The 20,722-nt window shown below is 51.9% G+C and overlaps 1 protein-coding gene across 3 annotated transcripts; it reads right to left on the bottom strand.

The window, feature by feature from the left end:
* Nucleotides 1-267: 267 nt before the first annotated feature.
* HDGF (heparin binding growth factor) lies at nt 268-10,240 on the bottom strand. Of its 3 annotated transcripts, none has more exons than XM_081219363.1 (6): nt 9,856-10,240; nt 3,464-3,540; nt 3,182-3,338; nt 2,325-2,504; nt 1,826-2,049; nt 268-1,624 (listed from the first exon to the last, which is right to left on the bottom strand). In XM_081219363.1, exons 1-6 carry the CDS (start codon nt 9,940-9,942, stop codon nt 1,618-1,620), a joined length of 732 nt encoding a protein of 243 aa, XP_081075489.1. In that variant the 5' UTR covers nt 9,943-10,240; the 3' UTR covers nt 268-1,617. The 3 variants fall into 3 exon arrangements, with proteins under 3 accessions (XP_081075489.1, XP_081075490.1, XP_081075491.1); XM_081219364.1 differs by having other exon boundaries at nt 3,182-3,320; XM_081219365.1 differs by lacking the exon at nt 9,856-10,240 and adding an exon at nt 6,388-6,535.
* Nucleotides 10,241-20,722: the final 10,482 nt, after the last annotated feature.

Raw genomic sequence — 20,722 nt, 5'->3', positions numbered from 1 at the left:
TGCGAACTTTTAAAAAAACTTTCCCAGGTGCTTATGGGGGAAACTGTGTTAAACAGTGGCTGGGCAGAAGTAGAATACTGGGCACAGTATTCTGTGACTTTGCCCTCATGTAGAATTTTAGATATCTCTAACAGACTGAGAATGGAGAAGGCTGGCACACTTTACCTCAATCTGAAAAGTGGATTTGGAAATCATTTGCATTCCCTTTCCCATTCCCCTGCACCATCAGTTAACCAATACACCCCCAAAGAATCAGTCAAAATCCAATGTAGTAATCAATGGGTTTTATTTTCCTAGAACTGAAATCATCTACGGTTCTCAGAGCTAAACTTCCAAAGCTACAGTCAGCAATTTTTCATCAGAGCCCAAGGGAGGGGGGCAAGGGTGAAAGAGACAAGAGACGGAAGAGCCAAATAGACCACCAGAAAGAGGTTGGGAGAGGGCGCTTATTTCCCTCTGGCCTCTCTGTGGGTTACAAATTGGATCTGATGACAACACTGAGGGGACCAGGTGAGGGTATGTGGATGAGAAATGACACCAGAAGGAACACCAAAGCCCCAACTACAACAAGAAAAGTCATCAAGCCCCAAACAGAAGGGGAGCCTCCAAGTGCACCTCAGAAATGGGGGCAACAGTGGGGAAGAAAGGAGCAGAGTGGGGAGCACACAAAGGGATGGGGGGGTCTTTAAAATTTTTTTTTTGCAATTTTCTTTTATTAAAAACATTTCCTAAAAAATGTGTTTTTTCCTTTATGTCTGGGTGACGTATATGACTGTAGGCTGGCCTTGAGCACTGTGGGGAGAGGGAAAAGGGCAGCTAAGGGTCTCCCCAGGGCATCCCATCTCTGGCCTGAGGTCTAAAGGTGGATGGATACTCCTCAACACTCCCATCCGAGCTGGGTGAAGTCAACCCTTCAGATCTCAGGTCCTTGACCCAAAGAACTTGGAAGACCCCAAATCTTTTGATGATAAACTGTAACTCCCATAACACCTAGGGTTGGTGTAAGAGAATGGGCATTGTCAACCATCACGGATTTATGGAAGGGAGCCCCTCTCCCACAAGCTGTCCCACTTTCCCTGAATCCAGGTAGCTGGGAGAACAGGTGTGGGAGGAAGGGACAGGATGCCATCCTCTTGCCCACTCCCCCAAGCCAATTTGAAGATTGCCCCTCCCAGGCCCCAGAAGCCCACCGTGCTACTTATTCTCCATCCCTTCCACTCATAGCCCTGATCCCAACCAACCCAGAGGTCTAGAATGCCCGGGGAAGGGCGAGAGGGGTGTCAGAAGATGGAAATAGCCAGTCCAGGCCCTAACAAATACACTGGGAAACAGCTCCAGGCAGGGAGGGACACAGTGGCCTCATCTCATCCCACAGAGCAGAAGACATGGACCTGACTCAGGTCACAGGGGTGTGGGGACATGGAGGTGAGGGCCAGGTGGCCTGCCCCATCTGGGTCAATCACCAGGGTCTGAGCTCAGAAGGGGGAGAGTGAGTGGAAGAGGAGAGTGGGTTGGGGTGGGGAAGGGGTTCCCAGTTTGCAGGCCATGGCCAGTTTCCCCAGTAGCACCCAGACAGCAGCAGGAACGGGGCGGGGGCTCCTCTTGAAACATTGGTGGCTACAGGCTGCGGGGGAGGGTTGGAGGGGAGAAGGGTTAATGGTGTGGCCTTGGCCTGGCCGGGCCCCAGCCAGTGCCGGCCTCCTGGGAGAGCCCACCCTGCCTCCCTGGAGGCTGACTGCTACAGGCCCTCCTCCTCCTCCTCCTCCTCTCAGCAGGTGGCTGGGCCCTCCCAGCCCAGCTGCCAAGGGGCAGGGGGCTCACTCACCTCTCATGATCTCTGATGCCCGGGGCCTCAGCATCTTCCTTGGCAGCCTCTTCCTCTTCTTCCTCCTCTTCTTCCTCCTGAGGAGGCCCCCGGCCAGAGCCCGGCTCAGAGGGGGTGCTGTTCTTCTCCGCCTCCACTGGAACGGGCCTCTCACCCTCCAAGGTGGCCCCTTCCTTCTCCTCCCCTTCGGGGTCTTCTGTCTCCTTGGGACGTTTGGGGGAGTCCTGGGCAGGGTTAGCAGAGATGAGGTGGGCTGAGGCTAGAGAGGGAGGACACCAGCCTCCCCCTCCTTTCCCCAGAGGCTCTCCTTCCTAGGCAGACCCACAGTCCTCCAGCCCTCTGCTAGCTGAGATGTCTCCTGTGTCCCATCTTCTCAGCAAGGGACTCCCCAAGACTAGGGGCCGAGTCTGTCTCTCAGACGGGCACTCCCTGAAAAAGTCGTAACTTCCCTCCTCAGACTAGGAGCCTTGCTCCGGGGCCCCAGGTAGGGGGCAGTTACCTCCAGCAGGTCTCCCGCTCTCCTCTTCAGCGCCCCCTTCTCATTCTTCTCCTTGGTCGGCTCATCAATGACCAGCTTCCCTTCCTCATCACTGCTCCCTTCGGCATTCCCCTTCTTATCGCCATCACCCTCGGTGGCTTCGGGCTCGGGCTCTTCCACACAGCTCTTTTTCTGGGACGACTGCGGCGGAGACAGCAAAGGCTGAGTGGCACCAGCGACTGCCACGCTGGGCCCCCTCCCCAGACCCCTCCCTCGGCCACTCACTCCTTCCTTCTCCCACCGTTCCCCCGCCCCCACCCAGGTGCCCAGTCTCACAAGTGATTTGAGACCCACCTCTGTCGGATTAGCCCCGGGGTAAACCCACTGGCCGGGCAGGCAGGGCTCTGTGCAGGAGGGGGGAGGGCTGGAGCAGGAGGCAAAACCTCGGGTCAACTTCTCCCAGAGGGAGCTGGGACCCTTTCCCCGCCAACCCCCGCCCCCCACCCTCCCGCCTCATCCTGCCCGGCTCACGAGCACCTCCTCCTGGAAGCCTTTGTGGAAAGAGTTAAGGCCACATCCTATACTCACACTGGGCCTGCCAAAGGCCTGTCCCCACTTACCGCCTCCATCCTGTTCCTGCCCCCCCAAGCGCTGTCTAACAGGTGGCCCCTGACCACAGCTACATCACACACCCGGAACCCCTTCCCCTCTGCAGGAAGCCTCCCCCAACCCCCCACCCCATGAGCTCCTACTCTGAAAGCCCTGGTGTTGGTGTCTGAGCCCCCGGTTCCTGAAGCATCACATGTGGGCCCAGGGGCTCCCGGCACCTATGGCCACACCCGCTTTCCAGGAGGTCTCTGGGGCGGATGGCAGCTCACCTGGTAGCCAGAAGCCTTGACGGTAGGGTTGTTCTCGATCTCCCACAGCCCCTCGCTGAACCCTTTCCGTTTGTTGGGCTTGCCAAACTTCTCCTTGGACTCCTCGTAAGGGAAGAGGTCTTTGGGGCCCAGGAATGCCCTGGTGAGAGATGGGAGACTGTGCTCTCGAGTCCCTCACTGCGTCTGAGCTGCGCAGCCCGACAGGGAAGGCGTGCCGTCACCACTGCTCTTTCCCCAAAGTGGTCCCCCCGTGGCCCTCCCCACCTCTGCCCCCTCACTCACGTCTCGTGGGTCCCGAAAAAAAAGACTTGGTATTTGTTGGCTGTTGATTTCACGGCAGCCTCAGGCATCTCGTCAATCTGAGAGTAAGATGAGTAAAGTGAGCGTGAGCTGGAGTCTTGAGGTCATGAATTTGGGGCCGGAGGGTAGGGGTTAAGGGGCTGATCTCTAAGGCACATCTGTGAAAAATCGGACTGAGAGGGACCCAGGAGTTCACCAAAGGGGTTTCTGAACCATTTTTAGCAGTGTGACTTTGTTCAAAAGAAGTCAGGCATAAAAGCCCAGTAGAATCCCCGCCTCTCTTTCACAAACCAAACAGCGTCCATAAACAGATCCTGCCCATAAAGCTCCATGTCTTTGCCATCACCCTGGTCCAACCACTGTCCCCTCTTGCCTGGACTGAAACCACAGCCTCCCTCTCTTCTCTCAGTCCCCATTCTTGCCCCACTACAACCCATTCTCCACACTGCAGCCAGAGGGGGCCTTTCCAAGTGCGGGTCTGAGCATTCCATTCCCCCTGCTAGAAACCTTTCGGTGGCTTTTCAGGACTCTAGGGCCCTCCTGTTCACCATTCTCCGTAATGTCAAGGTCTGAATTCCAATGCTGCCAACAGTATTTGTATGGGTTTGGGCAACTGAGAGAACCTCAATTTTCTCAACTGTAAAATGGAGATGGTCACAGTACTTAAGCCATAGCGTTGTAAGGATTAAATGACCATAAGGTAGTACGTCCCGCATATGTGTCTGCTATCATCATCCTCTCCCCAGTACGCTGCCCTTCTGCTCTCTGCTCCAGCCACACTGACCTTTCAGTCAGTGTGGTCTCCTATACTAACTAGTCTCCTATACTAACTCCTGATCAGCCTTCCAACCTCAGCCCCATCTTCACTTCCTCCAGAAAGCTTCCCCATCTCTCCCAACCTGGTCGGCTTCCCAGATAAAACTCTCAGCACCTCTCCTTCACAGTGCTTTTCACAATTCCAGTTTTACAGTTCTTCATGTTACCATCTGATTAATGTCTACATGGACTATACCTGCCCCGAGAACAGAGAGGTCTCTTTATAAGTCCAGCACAGTCTAGCACCCAGTGAGTGAGTGCACAGTGAAGATATGCTGAATGACTCTATCAAACAGACAAAAGCAGCCCGCTCTGACTGAAGTGCAGAGGTGAGGCCAAGGGGCTGCCTATTCAATATCCCCCATCAGTAGCAGCTCCAAAAGACTTCTGGGGAACTCTGTGAAAGTCATGTGATGTAGTCAGACTCTCTCATTTTACAGACAAGGAAACTGAGGCCCAGAAGAGAAAAGTGATTTGCCCAAGATGACAGGCCAAGTTAGTGAGGGCCAGATTTCAGAACTAGAGCTCCTGACTTGATCCTCTGCCTTAAATGTCCTGGGGGCACAAGGGATGCTGTGGTGGAGAAGGTGCAGAGGTCTGAGGTCAGGGAAATGGTGAGAGGCAGTGGCCCAGATAGCCTCTCCCAGATCAGGCCCTGGAAGCCCAGGACAAGCTGAGCTGGGGGCGGGGAGAGGGGGTGTGGGGGACGGGGGAAGAGGACTACAACTCCCAGCAACACTTGCAGCAGCCCTAGCGGCCGGGCTTCCCACCGGACAGAGGCCAGGTGGCCATGTTGGCTGGGGCCCGGGGTGCAGATAGGAAAGAGACAGACAGGCCAAGGCAGTGATTAAACACACAGAGACTAGGACAGAGTGCCTGACTGGGGGCCTGGGGAGACAGGCAGGCTAGGTGGATGGAAATAAGCTGAGACACACCCAGGAGATGGGATGGAACCTGAGCAAGAATCTGAGGGGCATCTTGCTCCAGACATGGAGTCTTCAAGCTCCTGAGCACCTCCCCCCTTGCCCTGTGGCCTCTGGGGACAGAGGTCCAGCCCCTCCCCCCCAGGAAGGCCCAGCACAAACTGGGCCCTCCCCACAACCGGGAGACACTGGGGTGTGAGAGCTGGGGGTGGAAAGGCACGCTGTCCCCCACCCCAGCTCAATCCCCATCGCCATGACAACCCAACCCCGCCCCCGGGGCCACTCAGCAACCAGGAATGTGACTGCCCCTCCCCCCCAGGCCCTCTCTCCGGATTGGGGAGGAGGGGACACTAACACACACCCCACCCCCAAGCCTGGAGTCTGGCACCTGGGTCCCTGGCTGTGCCTGAAACCAGAGCTAGGGCTGAGGGCTGGGGGCCCTTCTCAGGAAGGCAGAGCTGGGGTGTGGGCAAAGGAGGAGCCAGTCCTCTGCCAGGATACCTGGGTCCTGTTGCTAGCGCCCCACCCTCCTCTCAGAGGGGGAAGCAAAAAATAAAATGAGGGGCTCCAGGGCTTAAAGATCCCAGGAGACAGGCATAGGACAATAATAGCAAAAGCTCTTTCCTAGGCCTCTTCTTGGTGGATCTTTGTGCACCAGGAAAGAGGGCGGCGGGGCGGGGTGGAATATCTAAGGGTCCCAGCTGGGAACTACTTTGGGCTCTGCATTTTCAGTGCCACACTTGAGCCAAGACGTTAACAGGCTTGTAGGAAACGTGATGAAAAGGGAGAAACTGCGGCTCAGGAAAGGGGTGGTGGTGAGTGAAGGGGTCAGAAACAGGAGACATGAGGTCCTCTCAAGGACCTCAGACCAGGCAAAGCAGCGCTCTGCCCATCAGTCTCTTTCCCGTGGGAAGCAAACTCAAAGAGAGGTAGCTGAACGCTGTGACAGGGGATCCAGGAGGCCACCAGCTGCCCAGCCTCAGGGGCGGGGGAGAAACCAAAGAATGGATGGGAATTAAAAATAGACAGAACGGGACACACCAGATATACCCGCCCTGCTGACTTCTAGCCAGATAAAGGGTAGGTCGAGAGGAAAGAGGGGGGCCAGGGGCCTGGGCAGATGGGCATCTACCCCCAAAGCATAAAGCCACCCCAATCCCACCTCACCTCGAGTGCAGGCACCTGTGGGGGAAGGGCCAGGAGAGGTGTGCTCCTTTTACTTAATGGAATTCCCAACCCCTCACCCCAAAAAGGGGAGACATTCCTTCTCTAGTGGACCCTTCATCCTTCAAGCCACAAAGGAAATGTCTTTCTGCATTTGGAAGTGAAGGGAGGTTCTTCGTCGACGACGTAGAGGATATGAGGTCTCAGGGGAGACCTGTACTCCCAATACAGACATGTGTCTCCCAGGCGGTGCCTTTATATCCAGGTTGTGACTCAGAACAAGTGAGTCAAAGCTAAGTGGGTCAGGGTGGGGCCAGATGAGTGCTGGGTACCCCACTGCACCTCCTCCACTGGCCAAGAGGGGAGTGGGCTCTGCTACTTCTCAGCCATTCCAGGAATCCTGGCAAGTTACTCCCCCCCCAACCCGGCCCGGGGCTCATCCACTCCCACCCCACCCCCACCCCCACCCCCGCCCTCTGCCCTCTGCATGTGCCTCATTCCATCACACAGGCTTGAGCACAAGAAGTCCCATCCTCTCAGAGCCCAGGACACCTTCTAAGGCCTGAAGTACCCAGGTGAGGAGTGGGGAGAGAGGACGGAACACCTCTCCCCCAGCCTCATACCAAATCCAGGCCCGGGGTGCCAGCTCAGCGCATAGAAAGGCAGCAGAGAAGGCTAAGCCCACCCTGACTGCAAGCCAGCGTTCTGACCACCACACCCAAGGCCCAGGCCCAACCTGACCCGCGAACCATAAAATGTGGGGCAGGAGACAGTTGGGGCCAGGAAAGTGTGGCAAGCCCAAGGGGCAGAAAAGAGAAGGTGGTGCCTGGATGTGGGGGAAGGGCAGAGGGAGGACAGATGGGCGAGGCCCTCTGGCTGCTCAGGTTTTCTGGGACTGTGAAACAGGAAGTGGAGAAAGGAGGAAGGAACCTAAGGGGGAAAATCCCTGAGTCTTGGAGGTTAATTGTTAAGTGCTTGGAGATCCCCCAGGAAGTCAGGCAGGAGGAAGAGGAAAGGAGAAGGTTAAGATGGAGTCACACCATCCTTCCAGGCAGGTCTTGCCTACCACGTGGTCCCTCTGGCTGAACTCTCCAACACTGGGCTGTTCCAGTCTCACCCAGAGTCAGCCATCCTCCCCAGAAGCAGGGGCTGAGGAAGGAAAGCCCACACAGTGGCCTTCACCATGGCTGAGGACTCTGGTTGCCTATTAGATGGAACAGTCAGCAAGGCCCCCCTCCTCCTCCTCCATCTCAGGAGGAGCCAGGCCCCCCTTCAGGCTCTGCCACTCACAAGACTAAGACAGCACCCAAGGATGGTGAGGAGACTCAGATTTGTCTGCTCTTTTGGTGCTCAAGGAGAATGTATTAGGAAGATAACGACCTTGGGTGTACCAGTCCCTCCAATTTTCAGAATCAAGACCCAGAGCACAGGCAAAGGGTGGGGTCCTATCTCTTTGGGATCCAGTCTGATCTCCCTCCCCCAACCCGAACTTTATCTAAAGGGCCCAGGCCTCAACAGAGCAAGAGACTGCCTCCCTGTCCCACCCTTCTGTCCTGGAGGCCTAGGGTGAACAGAGGAAATGGACAGCATCCCCAGTCCCAGGCACTGCCCTCACTCCAAAGGCTACCAGAAACCTGAAGGTCTTCTTCACAGGGGCCAATGTGGGTCTGCATGGGCCCCCCTTTCTCTCTTCCCTGCAGCCTGAAGGGGTTCCCTACAACCCACATTCCAGCTGAGCCCCCTCCCCAGTCTCTGGACTTTGTCCCACCCCCAGGAGGTAAGAGCAGTAGAGACCTGTGTTCAGTTCTTGCCCTGCCCACCAGGACCTTGGCATCTGGACCAAGAAGCCAGATGGATCAAAGGTGCAGGGTAAAGTACATGAGTGTTCGCACACCACACACATACATGCACACACAAGGCTGTCTGTGGCTGCTTCCTCACACTGCCCCCCACCCCCCAAACCCAAGTCCCCTAGGAGGCCCTGGAGGCTTGGGAGAGCCCTGCTGCACTCTGTACTTCACTCCCATTCCAGAGGCCAGACATCTAGAAGTTTCAGGGAACAAGGAGCTCAAGGCATATGGGATTAGGTATATTCCTCAGGAGAGGGTACTGAGTGAGGAAGGGTCTCCTGGACTTTCTCGGAGTGGCCCCAAAGTTGGTCTGGACACTCTTAACAGGACCCAAGGGAGCCTGGGGCAACTTCCCAAGCTCAGAGCAGGGTCTGGCCCAGATGAAGACACAAACTCATGTGGAAAAGAGCAACCCACAGCCATAAGGCAGTTCTGCACTTGGCCCCCTTGCCCAGAAGACTCCCTCCCGCTACTCCTCTCTGCCCTTGGATTACACTCTACAGGAGGAGTCCTATACTCTAGGGCCGATACCAAAGGCCTCTCTCTACACCAACGTTGAAATAAGGTGCCAGAGACACTGTGCGCTGTGACACCCCCAACCTCCTCCAGCACCCTCTGGCAACCTCCCTTACTCCTTACTTCATCTGTCTCAGTTCTTAGGGGAAACATGATGAATACGCCAGGCTGGACATTTGGGCCCCACCCTCCCACCTGGCCAGGTGCTGGCGTGGGGGGGAGGGTGGGCGCCTCACATTGGCGGGCTGAATCAACCACATGGCAGACTGGGCCGTTCTGGCGGGAGAGGCTCAGAAATGGGGAGGAGAAGCAACTCGGGTTCCCCCCACCTCCACCGAGGCAGGGCAGTCTGGACCGGACTTCCCAATCCCAACAAGGGCTCTGCCACCTTCAGCCCCCAATCTGAGTCGGCAGCATACGGAGAAATATTTTTGTGGGGCTGATGAGTGAAGGGTACTAGCCGGTAATGTCCAAGCTAGACGGATCCCCTCTTCTGCCGCCCCCCAACGATTCCTCGACCCTCCCAACTTCAGACCTCTTACGGATGCCCCAAACCAAAGTTTTCTAGAAGCGAACTCCGCCTCCATCTAGCCTTTCAGGGCTGAGATCCTTCTTAACCATCTAATGTAGGAAGAGGAGAGTTTGAACTGGGGGTAACAATCAGTGAAGAAACTGGGGGTCTCTAAGGGGGTCCCTGAAGGGGGTAGCCGTGGCGCCTGGGGGGGTGGGTGGGAGGAGTTACACTGCTGGCCCAAACCCAGGCAGCGCGCCCGAAACCGCTGGGAGCATGGGGGCTGGGGGCGGAACTGAGCACGCGGAGCCGGGGGCCGGGAAGTGACCGGCGCCCTCAGATCCCCCCGCCGCGCACACGCCACCACGCGCGGACGCCGTGTGGCCAGGTGTTCGCCGCTGCCGCCACCACCACCCCCACCGCCCCGCCTCCACCATTATATAACCGGCGGGTGGGCTTGAGTTGCTCGGGCAAGATTCGGGGACTCAGACGCCCCCCACCCCCACCCCCTCCGCGCGGAGCGCTCTTGCCTTCCCGGGTGTTATGCAACCCAAGTCTGGAGGTGGATAGGGGGCGGCGGGCCGCCCTGCTCACCCGGGCCGGCCAGTGTGGGTAGCCCTTCATCTTGGCGAACACCAGGTCCCCGCATTTGTACTCCTTCTGCCGGTTGGATCGCGACATGGCGGGGCTCCGGGCGCCCCGGGCTCCGCGCCGGGCCGGAAAGCGCGAGCCCAAGTTTGCGCGTGCGGCGGTGGCGGCGCCGCTCCGCTCCGGCCCTCGCGCGGCCCCCGCCTCGATGGTGGCCCCCGGCCCGGGCTCCGGCGCGGCCACGGCGTCTCCGCCCGCGCGCCGCACGGACGGGGCGGGCGCGGATCGGGGGCAACGCTCCGGCGCGATGGGTGCGCGCTCGTGCAGTTGTTTGTGTTTGAAATTCAATTGCTCCCTCCGCTGCGCGAGGCCTCTTCCTCCACCCCCCTCCCGGTCCCCACTCCTCCTCCTCCCTCCTCCCTTTCTCACTCCTCCTCCTCCCTCCTCCGCGCTCCCTCCCGCGGCGGTTTGATGAGTGCGGCTTCTTGACGCCCTGTGCCTGCCACTGCCCGACGCCCAACCTGGAGCCGCCTGGCGGTGCGCGGCGACACAGGCGTGAGGAGCCGATTGCCGAGCAAGCCGAGTAGGCTTTGTGTGCCCGCTGTCGGTGGGTGCCCGCCCGCCCGGGAGGAGCTGGCGCCCGGCAGGACGGAGCGGCCTGGCGCCCCTCCCCCGGCCCCGCGGGTCGCTCCCAACTGCGGCTTCGGCGCTGCCAACTGTCGACGTTTAGGCGCAGTGTCTCCCTGCCCTCGGCTCCATCCCTATCCACGAATGTTTGCTGGGCACCCTGTGCATGGCAGCGTGCTGGGCGCCCGGGCGAGGGCTGGGCACCGCGCCCCTGAGCGCACAGAGGTTTGGCCTGGACCTCGACGTGCTTACAGTCTGTGGGGTGGCTCCTGAAACGTCGGGGATTGCGCCCTACGACGGCCTTTGTGGAATTCGGTATCGAGGAAGCTTCGGAGGGGTTGTGGCACAAAGTGGCCACGTTCCATGTGCATTAGACAGGTCTCGGTTCTCTGCTACTTCCTGGCAAAAGAGATCTGGGCTTTACCACCAGTTAACCCCTCAAAGATGAGCTCTGTTCTAGTGGGAAGAGACAGTAGAATGCCAGTAAATCCCAAACCATCGATAAAACGTGAAGTCACTAGCTCTCTTGGGGCGGTGAGAGTGGGGGGAAATCTGGGAAGGCTTCACAAAGTGGTGACTTTTGAGTTGGGCCTTAAAGGACGAATGTGATCCTGCCGGATTCCGGAGACTACATTTTAGACTAGGTTATATGTTAAGAACTGATAGAGCCAAAACTTGAATTCACGTCGCTTACCATTAAGCCAAACAAGACTTTGCCGTAATTACATCTTTGATTTACTGTCACTCTGTTGATCTTGGATTTGCCGAAATTCCAGACACCTATGGTAACTTAGAAATAAGCTATTTGGATCTTACAGTATGTCCAGATCCTTAAAATTTTGCAACAAAATATTCTAGGTTTGAAGAGATAAAATATGTGTGTTTTTCTTCGCACAAGTTTCCTGATCCTGCTTCAAAGCATATGCAAAGTCTCCCTGAAAAAGAAGCACAGGATGAAGCCAAAAGGCTCAGATCTACATCCTACCCTGCTGTTCACTAGTCATGAGAACTTGGGCTACCCCCTGAACTTCTCCCTGAGCCTCAGTTTCTTCAGCTGTGAGATGGGATCACATTACTTTCCTGCCAACATCACAGACATGGAAGGACTGCTTATCATTAGCCGAGGCCTGACCTTGCTTCCTGCAGACCTTCATATCAGTTGGTTGTCCTTATGCCCATGGCAATGCATTTCACAATTTTTGCCTTTATAAAATGTGGCCTCTCAGCATAATCCCACCTTGTGATGGGAGTCCTCTGGCCCTGTCCACAGGCACTCCAGGCCCCAGGCTGCTGGCACAGCAGGGCACTCTGCAAGGTCCTCATGCATGCCCTCAGCCACAGACTTGTCGATTTGTTTCAATAGCAAATCCAAACTTGTTGCAACAGAGCGGCTAGATCCCAGTTGGTGTTTACTCTACCATGCATTCCAGTTTGAAATGCAGTCAGTGTGATAGTCCAGATTCTGTCAGGCTAATACCCTTCTTTGTTGTTCTTATTGTTGTTAGGAGAGAATCTTGTCACAAGTTCTTAGAAATGTTTCAGTAAATCCAGTGTCACAATTGGTTTCCTTTTATTTAGTGTTCAGGCCAGTATTATAAGTATGCCGTTTCAGTGCAACAAACATGTTTTTTAAACTATTTTCCAATTTAGCACACCCCAATTTAGTTTAAACCAAAGACTCCTATCCATTTCTCCACTTTGTTGCATGGAGATGGCAATAAGGCTTCTTAAATTCTTTTGCAACAAATCTCTTGGGCCTGTCATTCAGTCCGCCATGCAGATGCTGGTTGCAATAAAACAACCAGGGTTCCCTTTGTTGCAATAATCTCCCAGGCCTTGGTTGCAATTTAATATCCAAGTTCTCCTTACAATAACATCATCAACCAATTCACAGCTGCCCCTAACAACCAAGCCAAGAGCCACAGAGGGTCACTTACAGGGGCGGGCATAAACCTGCTTCCCCTGGGATTCAGGTCTAATTTAGAGCTTTGCAGACTTTAATGTGCAAATGAATCACCTGGGGATCCTCTTAAAAAGCAGATTCTAACTCAGTAGGTGCGGGGTGCCCACATTTCTATTTCATCACCCAAGGTGATGCTGCTTTGGACCTCCATTTGATTAGTAAGGTCTAAAACACTCGGTCAGGAGTTTCCCTTCCCTGGTGGTGCAGTGGTTAAGAGTCCACCTGCCAACGCAGGGGACACGGGTTCGAGCCCTGGCCTGGGAGGATCCCACATATCACGGAGCAACTAATCCCGTGCAACACACCTACTGAGCCTGCGCTCTAGAGCCCGCGTGCCTAGAGCCTGTGCTCCCAACAGGAGAGGCCACCGCAATGAGAAGCCCGCGCACTCCCAATGGAGAGTAGCCCCCGCTCTCCGCAACTAGAGAAAACCCACGAACAGCAACGAAGACCCCACGCAGCCAAAAATAAATAAAAATAAATAAAACACTCGGTCACAGGCCCCAGACTGCTAGTCCAGCTTGGAACCAATTCACAGATGTCTCAGTGAAATGACTCCTTTGATGCTGGTGCTTGATTCTACATTTGTGTGGGAGGGAGGTCAAGACAGACAGTAGACTTGGGGCCCTAGAGCAGAGAAGGCTTGAGGGTGCAGATCTGGCTCTAGGGTTCTGAAGCGAGTCTGGAGGAGCAAGGTCAGGGAAGATGGTGGCGGACTTCTTTCTATCCATGTCAGGAAGAAGGAGGAACTGGCACAGCAGTAGGGTTGTGGAATTTAGAGTACTAGAGGACGGGGCAATGTAGTCTAGTGGAAACAATCTGTGTTTGTTTGAAACTTGCTTTTAGCAAATGATTTAACTAGAATTTCTAAACAAAATTTTCTTCCACTGCAAAAATACTAATACAAATAGCTACCCTTATGGTGTGGTTGTAAAGTGAAAAGGAGATCATCTGAGTGAAAACCTTACCTGCTCATTAGGTTCAAAGGAAATGTCAGCTTCCTTCCCTTTAACTCCTAAGAGAGAGTCGAGGGTTTTGGCTCCGGTCCCAGCCCTCAACGCTGTGTGACCTGCTCCCATTACTACTTCTTGGGCCTGGTTACCCCTTCTGAAAAATGGAGGAGATGAAGGATGGGTAGTTTAGACCAGTGGTTTTCAAAACCGCCTCCATTGGCCCCTCCCACTGGTGCCTCCCAAAATAAAAAAGCATTCATGGGCTTCTCTGGTGGCGCAGTGGTTGAGAGTCTGCCTGCCGATGCAGGGGACACGGGCTCGTGCCCCGTTCTGGGAAGATCCCATGTGCCGCGGAACGGCTGGGCCCGTAAGCCATGGCCACTGAGCCTTCGCGTCCGGAGCCTGCAAGGAGTCAGAGTGGTTAAGAGTCAGAGATAACAGGGTCTAAGTACCTGCTCCACCACCGTGACACACTGTATTGCTTTAGGAAACCTACTTCACCGCCCCCAGTCTCAGTTTGCATGTCTGTGAAATGGGTGAGTTTCAGTTTCCATGTCTGTAAAAAGGGTTGTGATGAGGATTGAATGAATTTAATGTATTTTAAAGTGCTTTGAATAGAGCCAGGAACATGGTAAATGCTTGATAAAATCAGTTATCACTGTATTTATCAGATTAGATTGAGTAATAGTTCAAGAAAATGGGTTACTTTGCAGTGAGCTTCTAGGTACTAGCCTTATGCGCTGGTAAAGCTGGCACTACTACAATGAATATGGGTGTTCACATGGGCTTGGGAACCCATTTACCTGCGTTTGAGTCCCACTCCACCACTTACCAACCGTGTGACCAGCCACAAGTTACTCAACCTTTCTGAGCCTCAGTTTTCCATCTGTAAAGGGGGATGTTGAGAACAGGCTTAGAACAGGTGCTTAGAACAGACTTGTGGGATCTTAGTTCCCGGACCAGGGATTGAACCCAGGCCCTTGTGGTGAGAATGTGGTGTCCTAACCACTGGACCACCAGGGAATTCCCTTAGCTATTTTTCTTTCTTTCTTTTTTTTTTTTTTTTTGTGGTACGCGGGCTTCTCACTGCTGTGGCCTCTCTCGTTGCGGAGCACAGGCTCCGGATGCGCAGGCTCAGCGGCCATGGCGCACGGACCCAGCCGCTCCGCGGCATGTGGGATCTTCCCAAACCGGGGCACGAACCCGTGTCCCCTGCATCGGCAGGCGGACTCTCAACCACTGCGCCACCAGGGAAGCCCTCCCTTAGCTATTTTTCTTAAAAATGCTTATGTTTTATAACTCTTCTGTATGTATAATATCCTGTATAAGAAAAATATTTTTTTAAAGAGGATTCTATTTTTATTTATTATTTAATTTTTTTGGCCACCATGCAGCTTGCGGGATCTCAGTTCCCCAACCAGGGACTGAACCTGAGCCACAGCAGTGAAAGCCTGGAATCCTAACCACTAGGCCACCAGGGAACTCCTGGATTCTGTTTTTTAAAAAGTGAGAATCATTGGATTCATTCTCTAAAGCTATTCTTTTAACATATCTGACTATTTAAATGTAAACTAATTAAAACTAAATATTCCCTTCTTCAGTCATATGAGCCACTCTTTAAGTATTCAGTGGCCTCATGTGGCTATTGGCTACTGTATTGGGCAGAGCAGATACAGAACATTTCTATTAGCTCAGAAAGTTCTATTGGACAGCAGTGTTCCAAGGCCATGGCTTTCCATTTGAGCTGTACATTAGAGTCACTTGAAGAATTAAAAAATACTAATGCCTGGGCCAGACTCCCCAGAGTTTAGATTTAATTGGTTGACAGTGGAAGCTGTTAAAGTGTTTAGGCAAGAGAGAAACATGAGCAGAGGTGAACTTCTAGAAGCTTCATTTGGAGGCAGCACGGGTGTGGCTTGGAGTTGCCAGGTCATGGAGAGGGTACAGCGGTGGTCTCTGCTGAGGGATGTGTGACCTCACATGTGGAAGGGGCTATGAAAGCTCCTGGGGAGCTGTATTCCTGGGTTCTCTTCTCCACTCTTCCAAGAATTATGGTGGCAACAGCTCCTTGGCTCCTTAGCCCTCAGGGGAGAGAACTTCAGCCTTCATAGACCAGGAAAGAGTCAGAGCATCTCAAGATCCCCATGAGTTGTAGATGCCATTAAAAAAAATTCAACTTATTTTTTGTATATGTAATGAATATGTGTATATGATACAGAATTTAGAAAGTCAAGAAGATAATTTAGTGAAAAGTCATCTCACGTTACCCCTCCCTATCCCTTGCCACCCCAATTTTCTTCTTAGAGGCAAAAATTTACCAATTTGTATGTATTCTTCTAGTAATATTCTCTCTATATAATTTTCAAGCAAATGCAGAGCTATCTATTTCCTTTACACAAATTGTAGCATCTCATTTACACCGTTCTGCACTTTACTACCTTTTACTTAACAATATATCTTGGGACTCCTTCCATTTCAGTACACAAGGATTGGCCCCATTCATTTTAATGATTACATAATAGTTCACAACATTTCTGTGTCAGAAATGATATAATCAGTCCCCTGTAGATGGATTAGGTTTTTTCCTTTCTTTTGATAATACCAATAATGCTGTAGTGAATAAAACTGTACCATTTCATCTCTTGCACGGATGAGGATCCTCACCATTTTTCTCTCCCATTTGCAAGATGAAAAAGGTCATTCACAGCAACATTATTTGCAGGAGTTCGCTGACAAGTAGTGCTGGAAGTAACCTTGCTAATTATAGACAGGGGCATCTAAGGTTGAATGAGAAGCCTCCATTGTGTACAGCCACAAACCCCAGGTCTGTCTGCTTTCCCCTTGGTCCCTGAGACTTAAAGGAATGAGCTCTGGGACCAGAGTCAGGCTGACAGAATTGCTGTGACTCTGATCGTGTCTCACCACACTTTTCAGCCCTCTCCCACCAAGGGCCTTGCTCTGAGACACCAGGGACAGAGGTCTAGGGAGGAGAGGAGCCTGGGAGGTGCCTGGGTGAGGAGGGGCCAAGGGCCCTTTTCTGGAATGATAAGATTGAGCCCTAGTGGGTTCTCTGCCCCTCGCCCCACTTCCCCACAACTGAGGGAGAGAGAGCAGCAGTTTTGGCTCTGCTGGAGGAAGCTGATTATGGCTTCTGTGGGCACAGATGGCAATGGAGGTACTGAAAGGCCACCATTTCTGCCACCACATTGCCATGGGCTTGAAGCTTCATTCATTCACTCCCACATATATTCCTAGGGCATTGGTAGGTGCTGTGCCAGGCCCTGAGGGAGTGTTGGGGGCAAGGTGTAGGTCTGAAGATGAATAGGTGGCTGGCAGTGAGTAGTCTGGTCTCCAGCTTTCCTCCTGGAATCTCCCTTCCCAAGCATCCTGGGGATTCCCTTCATCCCTCTCCTGTATTTTCTAAATCCTAGGTGTTTCTTTTTCATGGTTAATCTCCCCTCCCCCCTTTTTTTGATAGAGCACATCCTCTGGTAGCTTCCTGAGTAAAAGTGCTTAGAATGGAAAATTCTGGAGAACTTCTATGTCTGAAAATGTCTTTATTCTACCCTCCCACTTGATTGATATTTTGGCTTGGTGTTGAATTCTAGGTTGGAAATATTTTTCCTCTGGATTTTTGAAGCCCTTGCACATTCTGTCCTGATCCATTTTTTTTGTTGTTGTTTTCTTTTTTCTTTTTTTTTGCAGCCTGTTTGTTTGTTTGTTTGTTTGTTTATTATTTTTGGCTGTGTTGGGTCCTCACTGCTGTGCGCGGGCTTTCTCTAGTTGCGATGAACAGGGACTACTCTCCGTTGTGGTGCGTGGGCTTCTCATTGCAGTGGCTTCTCTTGTTGCGGAGCACAGGCTCTAGGTGCGCAGGCTTCAGTAGTTGTGGCATGTTGGCTCAGTAGTTGTGACTCATGGGCTCTAGAGCACAGGCTCAGTAGTTGCGGTGCACAGGCTTAGTTGCTCCGCGGCATGTGGGATCTTCCTGGACCAGGGCTCGAACCCGTGTCCCCTGCATTGGCAGGAAGATTCTTAACCACTGCGCCACCAGGGAAGTCCCTGTCTTGATCTATCTTAAGAGATCTGTTTCTTTTCTTTGGGAACTTTCAGGATCTTCTCTTTGTCTTCAGTGTTCTTAAATTTCATATTGGTGTGGATCCATTTTTATCCATTATGCTGAGCAGTGGGTAGGCCCTTTCAATCTGAACACAAACGCTTGTCCTTCAGTTCTGGGAAGTTTTCTGTAATTATTCCTTTGACGATTTCCTTCCCTCTGTTTTTTTCTGTTGTCTCTCTTTTTTTTTGGAACTCTTATTATTCAGATATTAGACTTTCTGGGCTGGTTCTCTTTTTCTGAACTTTTCTCTTCCAACTCTTCTAGTGAGAATTTTATTTGTGTGCTTATATTTTGATTTCTCAAGAGCTCTATTTTATTTTCTGCTTGTTACTTTTTTATGGCATTCTGTTCTTGTTTCATGAATACAGTATTTTCTCTTACTTATTTGAGAAAATTGGTAGGTTTTGGAAGTTTTCTTCTCCCTGCACTTTCTCTATTTTTACTTGTTTGTTTTGTCTCTATCATTCATGTCAGAGTGCCTGCTCATGTTTAAGAGTGAGGGACTTAAAAAAGAGTGAAGGACTAAAAAGACATCTTGTACCTATGGGCATGTGGTTGGGGCTTCTCAGCTGAGAACTTGATGTGAGGGTTATCTGGCTGGGAAATTTGTAGGGGGAATTTCTGATGTGGGATTCCATAGATCTTTCCTCTTGGGCTGAACACATTTTCCTGTGGAGATTTTTCCCAGCATCTAGCCTTTAGGGTAAAGGCCGGTGGCCAGTCTTCTGGAGAAATAGGTCTGGGGTCTCAGTATTCCATGTGCATATTGCTTTAATTCCTTTGATTTCTGTAAAATACCTCTGCCCTTGACTGTGCCCAGTTTTCCCCATAGCAGAAACCCTCTGTTTTGTTCCCTCTGGAAAAAAACAAAAACAAAAACCCTTTATTTTTTCTGGGATTGGGGAGAGGCAGTCTTCCACTAGCATGAAGTGGGATTTAGGGATCTAACTCTTTGTTAACTAGCTTGTAACCAGCCCTCACTTTTGCTCCCTTCCCTTCTCATTCACTTCCAGAGGTACTTGATGCCACCACTCCTGAGCCCTTTGAGGTTTCCACAGATACTTCAGAGTCTCACCATTCCCCAAGGCCAGCTTGCTTCTTGGCTCTCTTGGATATGCCAAGTAAGTACCATTGATGAATCTTGCTCTCCACCTTCCAAATGTTGTTACTGTGATCTCCTTTTCTCATGTCCCCATCTTTGTGGGTTTAAATCTTTTCAAAATGATCTTTAATGCCTTAAAAATATTCCTTTAATTGAAGTTTTAGTAGAATTTCAGGAGGGAACCAAATTAGATATGTCTATTCTATTCACTATCTTTAATGGAAGACTTTATAACTGTTATTACTACTTTTGAACAGGTAACACATGCACAAGTTACAAATTTCTAAAGGTATAAAGGAGTAAGCAGTAAGAAATAAATCCCCTTCCCATCCCTGTCCTAAAGTTTCTATTATCAATTTCTTGCACAAAAACAACCTTTCAAGGGCAGGGTATCTACCTATTAAGGTAAATCATTAATCTTTACAGTAAGAGGACCCTGCTTAGAAACTGTTTGTCAAAAAGATCTCTGCCCTTTTGGGGTGTCTCTTCACTGCAGGGCAGCAAGATATGTTGACCAGGAACAAGGCTAGTCATTTCCCTTTGAAAGTTTCCCATTCTCTTACGGTTCTAAATCATTTCACTGTGTGTTAATATCAGATGTTTCTCACAGAAGTAGGGTAGGGTTCCTTCATACTCTATCCATTTTTCAAAGGAGGAAAGTGAGACTCAGAGAAGAGAAGTGACTGTCCAAAGTCACCAGAAAGTAGGTTGGGGAACCTAGATTCAAAAAGGTGGTATTAGAAGTCAGTACTGTGCAAAGCATACCAGCTGCAAGGTAGGACTGGAAGGTCTAGTTTCTCAACGCTGTCCTCAGTGCACCTGCTTTGCAATCAACTGAGGAGTTTCTTAAAAATTCAGACTTCTGGGCCCCACCCCACACTTACTGAAGAGGAATCTCTTAGGCTGGAATTCAGAAATTTGCATTTTTAAGAAGTTTTCCCAGTGATCTTAGGCACAATAAAGTTTAAGAATTGGTGGGCAGAAAAAATGCTCTGGGCATCCAGAGCAGGGAGCAAAGAGGTTTAAGCAAACAGACGGAGAAGGCAACATATGAGTTTGTTGGTGAAGGTAGGGTGAGATTTAGACACATGGAGAAGGTGGGGAGGAGGGGGCCATAGCAGGCCTGTCTGAGGGAGAATTCATGCTTGGGCTTTCACTGTCCCTCTCTGTTGTTGCCATCATCATCAACCCCCTTGTCATCCTTTCCATTTTCCTCTTTAGCCTCCTCCCCAAACCTCAACAGTCTTTATGGGCTGAGCTCAGTAGAGCCTTCTGCTCTGGGAACAGGGAGATAGAGCCCACACAGAGGTGGTTTGGCATATATAGGACATGCACAGAGTTGACAAGTAGAGGGCACCCAGTCACAGGCAGACAGGAAGGGGCAAAGATGAATATAAAGAAAAGGACACAAAATTACGGGCGGACAGGGAAGGACAGCTGCAGAATCACGGGCAGACATATGTGAGCTGGAAAAGGATACACAAACATGGATGGATATAAGAGGCACTCATAGAGACCGATTAACAAGGTCACACACAAAGTCACACGAATACCAAGCACGGACACACAGATACAAAGGACATATGCAGATAGAGATGGACTCAGGTGATGCCTCAAATCTGTGAAGGGGGCTCAGGTGTAGCTGGCCCCTTAACCCACTGGGCTGAAGGGAAGGGATTAACCTCAAGTACCAGGCTCTGCCTTCCAGGGCCCTGCCCATCTTTCAGTCTCATTGCAGAGAGAGGTCAGGACCCAGGCTGGAAGGGCTAGGTGTGCTCCTGGATATGCACCTTGGTCAAGGCGAGGGAGATCACTTACTCCCTCTTACGTCACACTTATTTCAGCCCTCAGATGTTTTTAATTAGGCCTGAAGTCTTGCTTATTTCTGGCTCGCAGCCCAATTCCGTACAGGTGTCTCGGGCCCTGGCTCTTCTTGGGGTGTTTTGTTCCAACTCGGGGTTTCAGTGGCTTCGGAAGCTTCATCAGTTCATTTACAGACCTCTTTCCCTTTAAGCTATTTTCCCTCAATCCGTCACCTTCCCAGACTCCCTCTCATTCCCGACCTCACTTGCAGTTTCTAAGAGCACTACGTCTCCCATAACTCTTAG

This window comes from Mesoplodon bidens, assembly GCF_964165515.1.
Source record: "Mesoplodon bidens genome assembly, chromosome: 2".
NCBI classification, from domain to species: Eukaryota; Metazoa; Chordata; class Mammalia; order Artiodactyla; family Ziphiidae; genus Mesoplodon; species Mesoplodon bidens.
The sequence above is the reverse complement of the archived record's forward strand: the minus strand, read 5'-3'. Positions and strand labels throughout refer to the sequence as shown.

Coding starts and splice junctions, on each gene's coding strand:
- HDGF (XM_081219363.1), bottom strand. CDS start 9,942: ATGTCGCGATCCAACCGGCAGAAGGAGTACAAATGCGGGGACCTGGTG. Junction 3,339..3,463: donor TTTTTCGGGACCCACGAGAC/GTGAGTGAGGGG, acceptor TCGAGAGCACAG/TCTCCCATCTCTCACCAGGG. Junction 2,505..3,181: donor TCAAGGCTTCTGGCTACCAG/GTGAGCTGCCAT, acceptor TCTCCGCCGCAG/TCGTCCCAGAAAAAGAGCTG.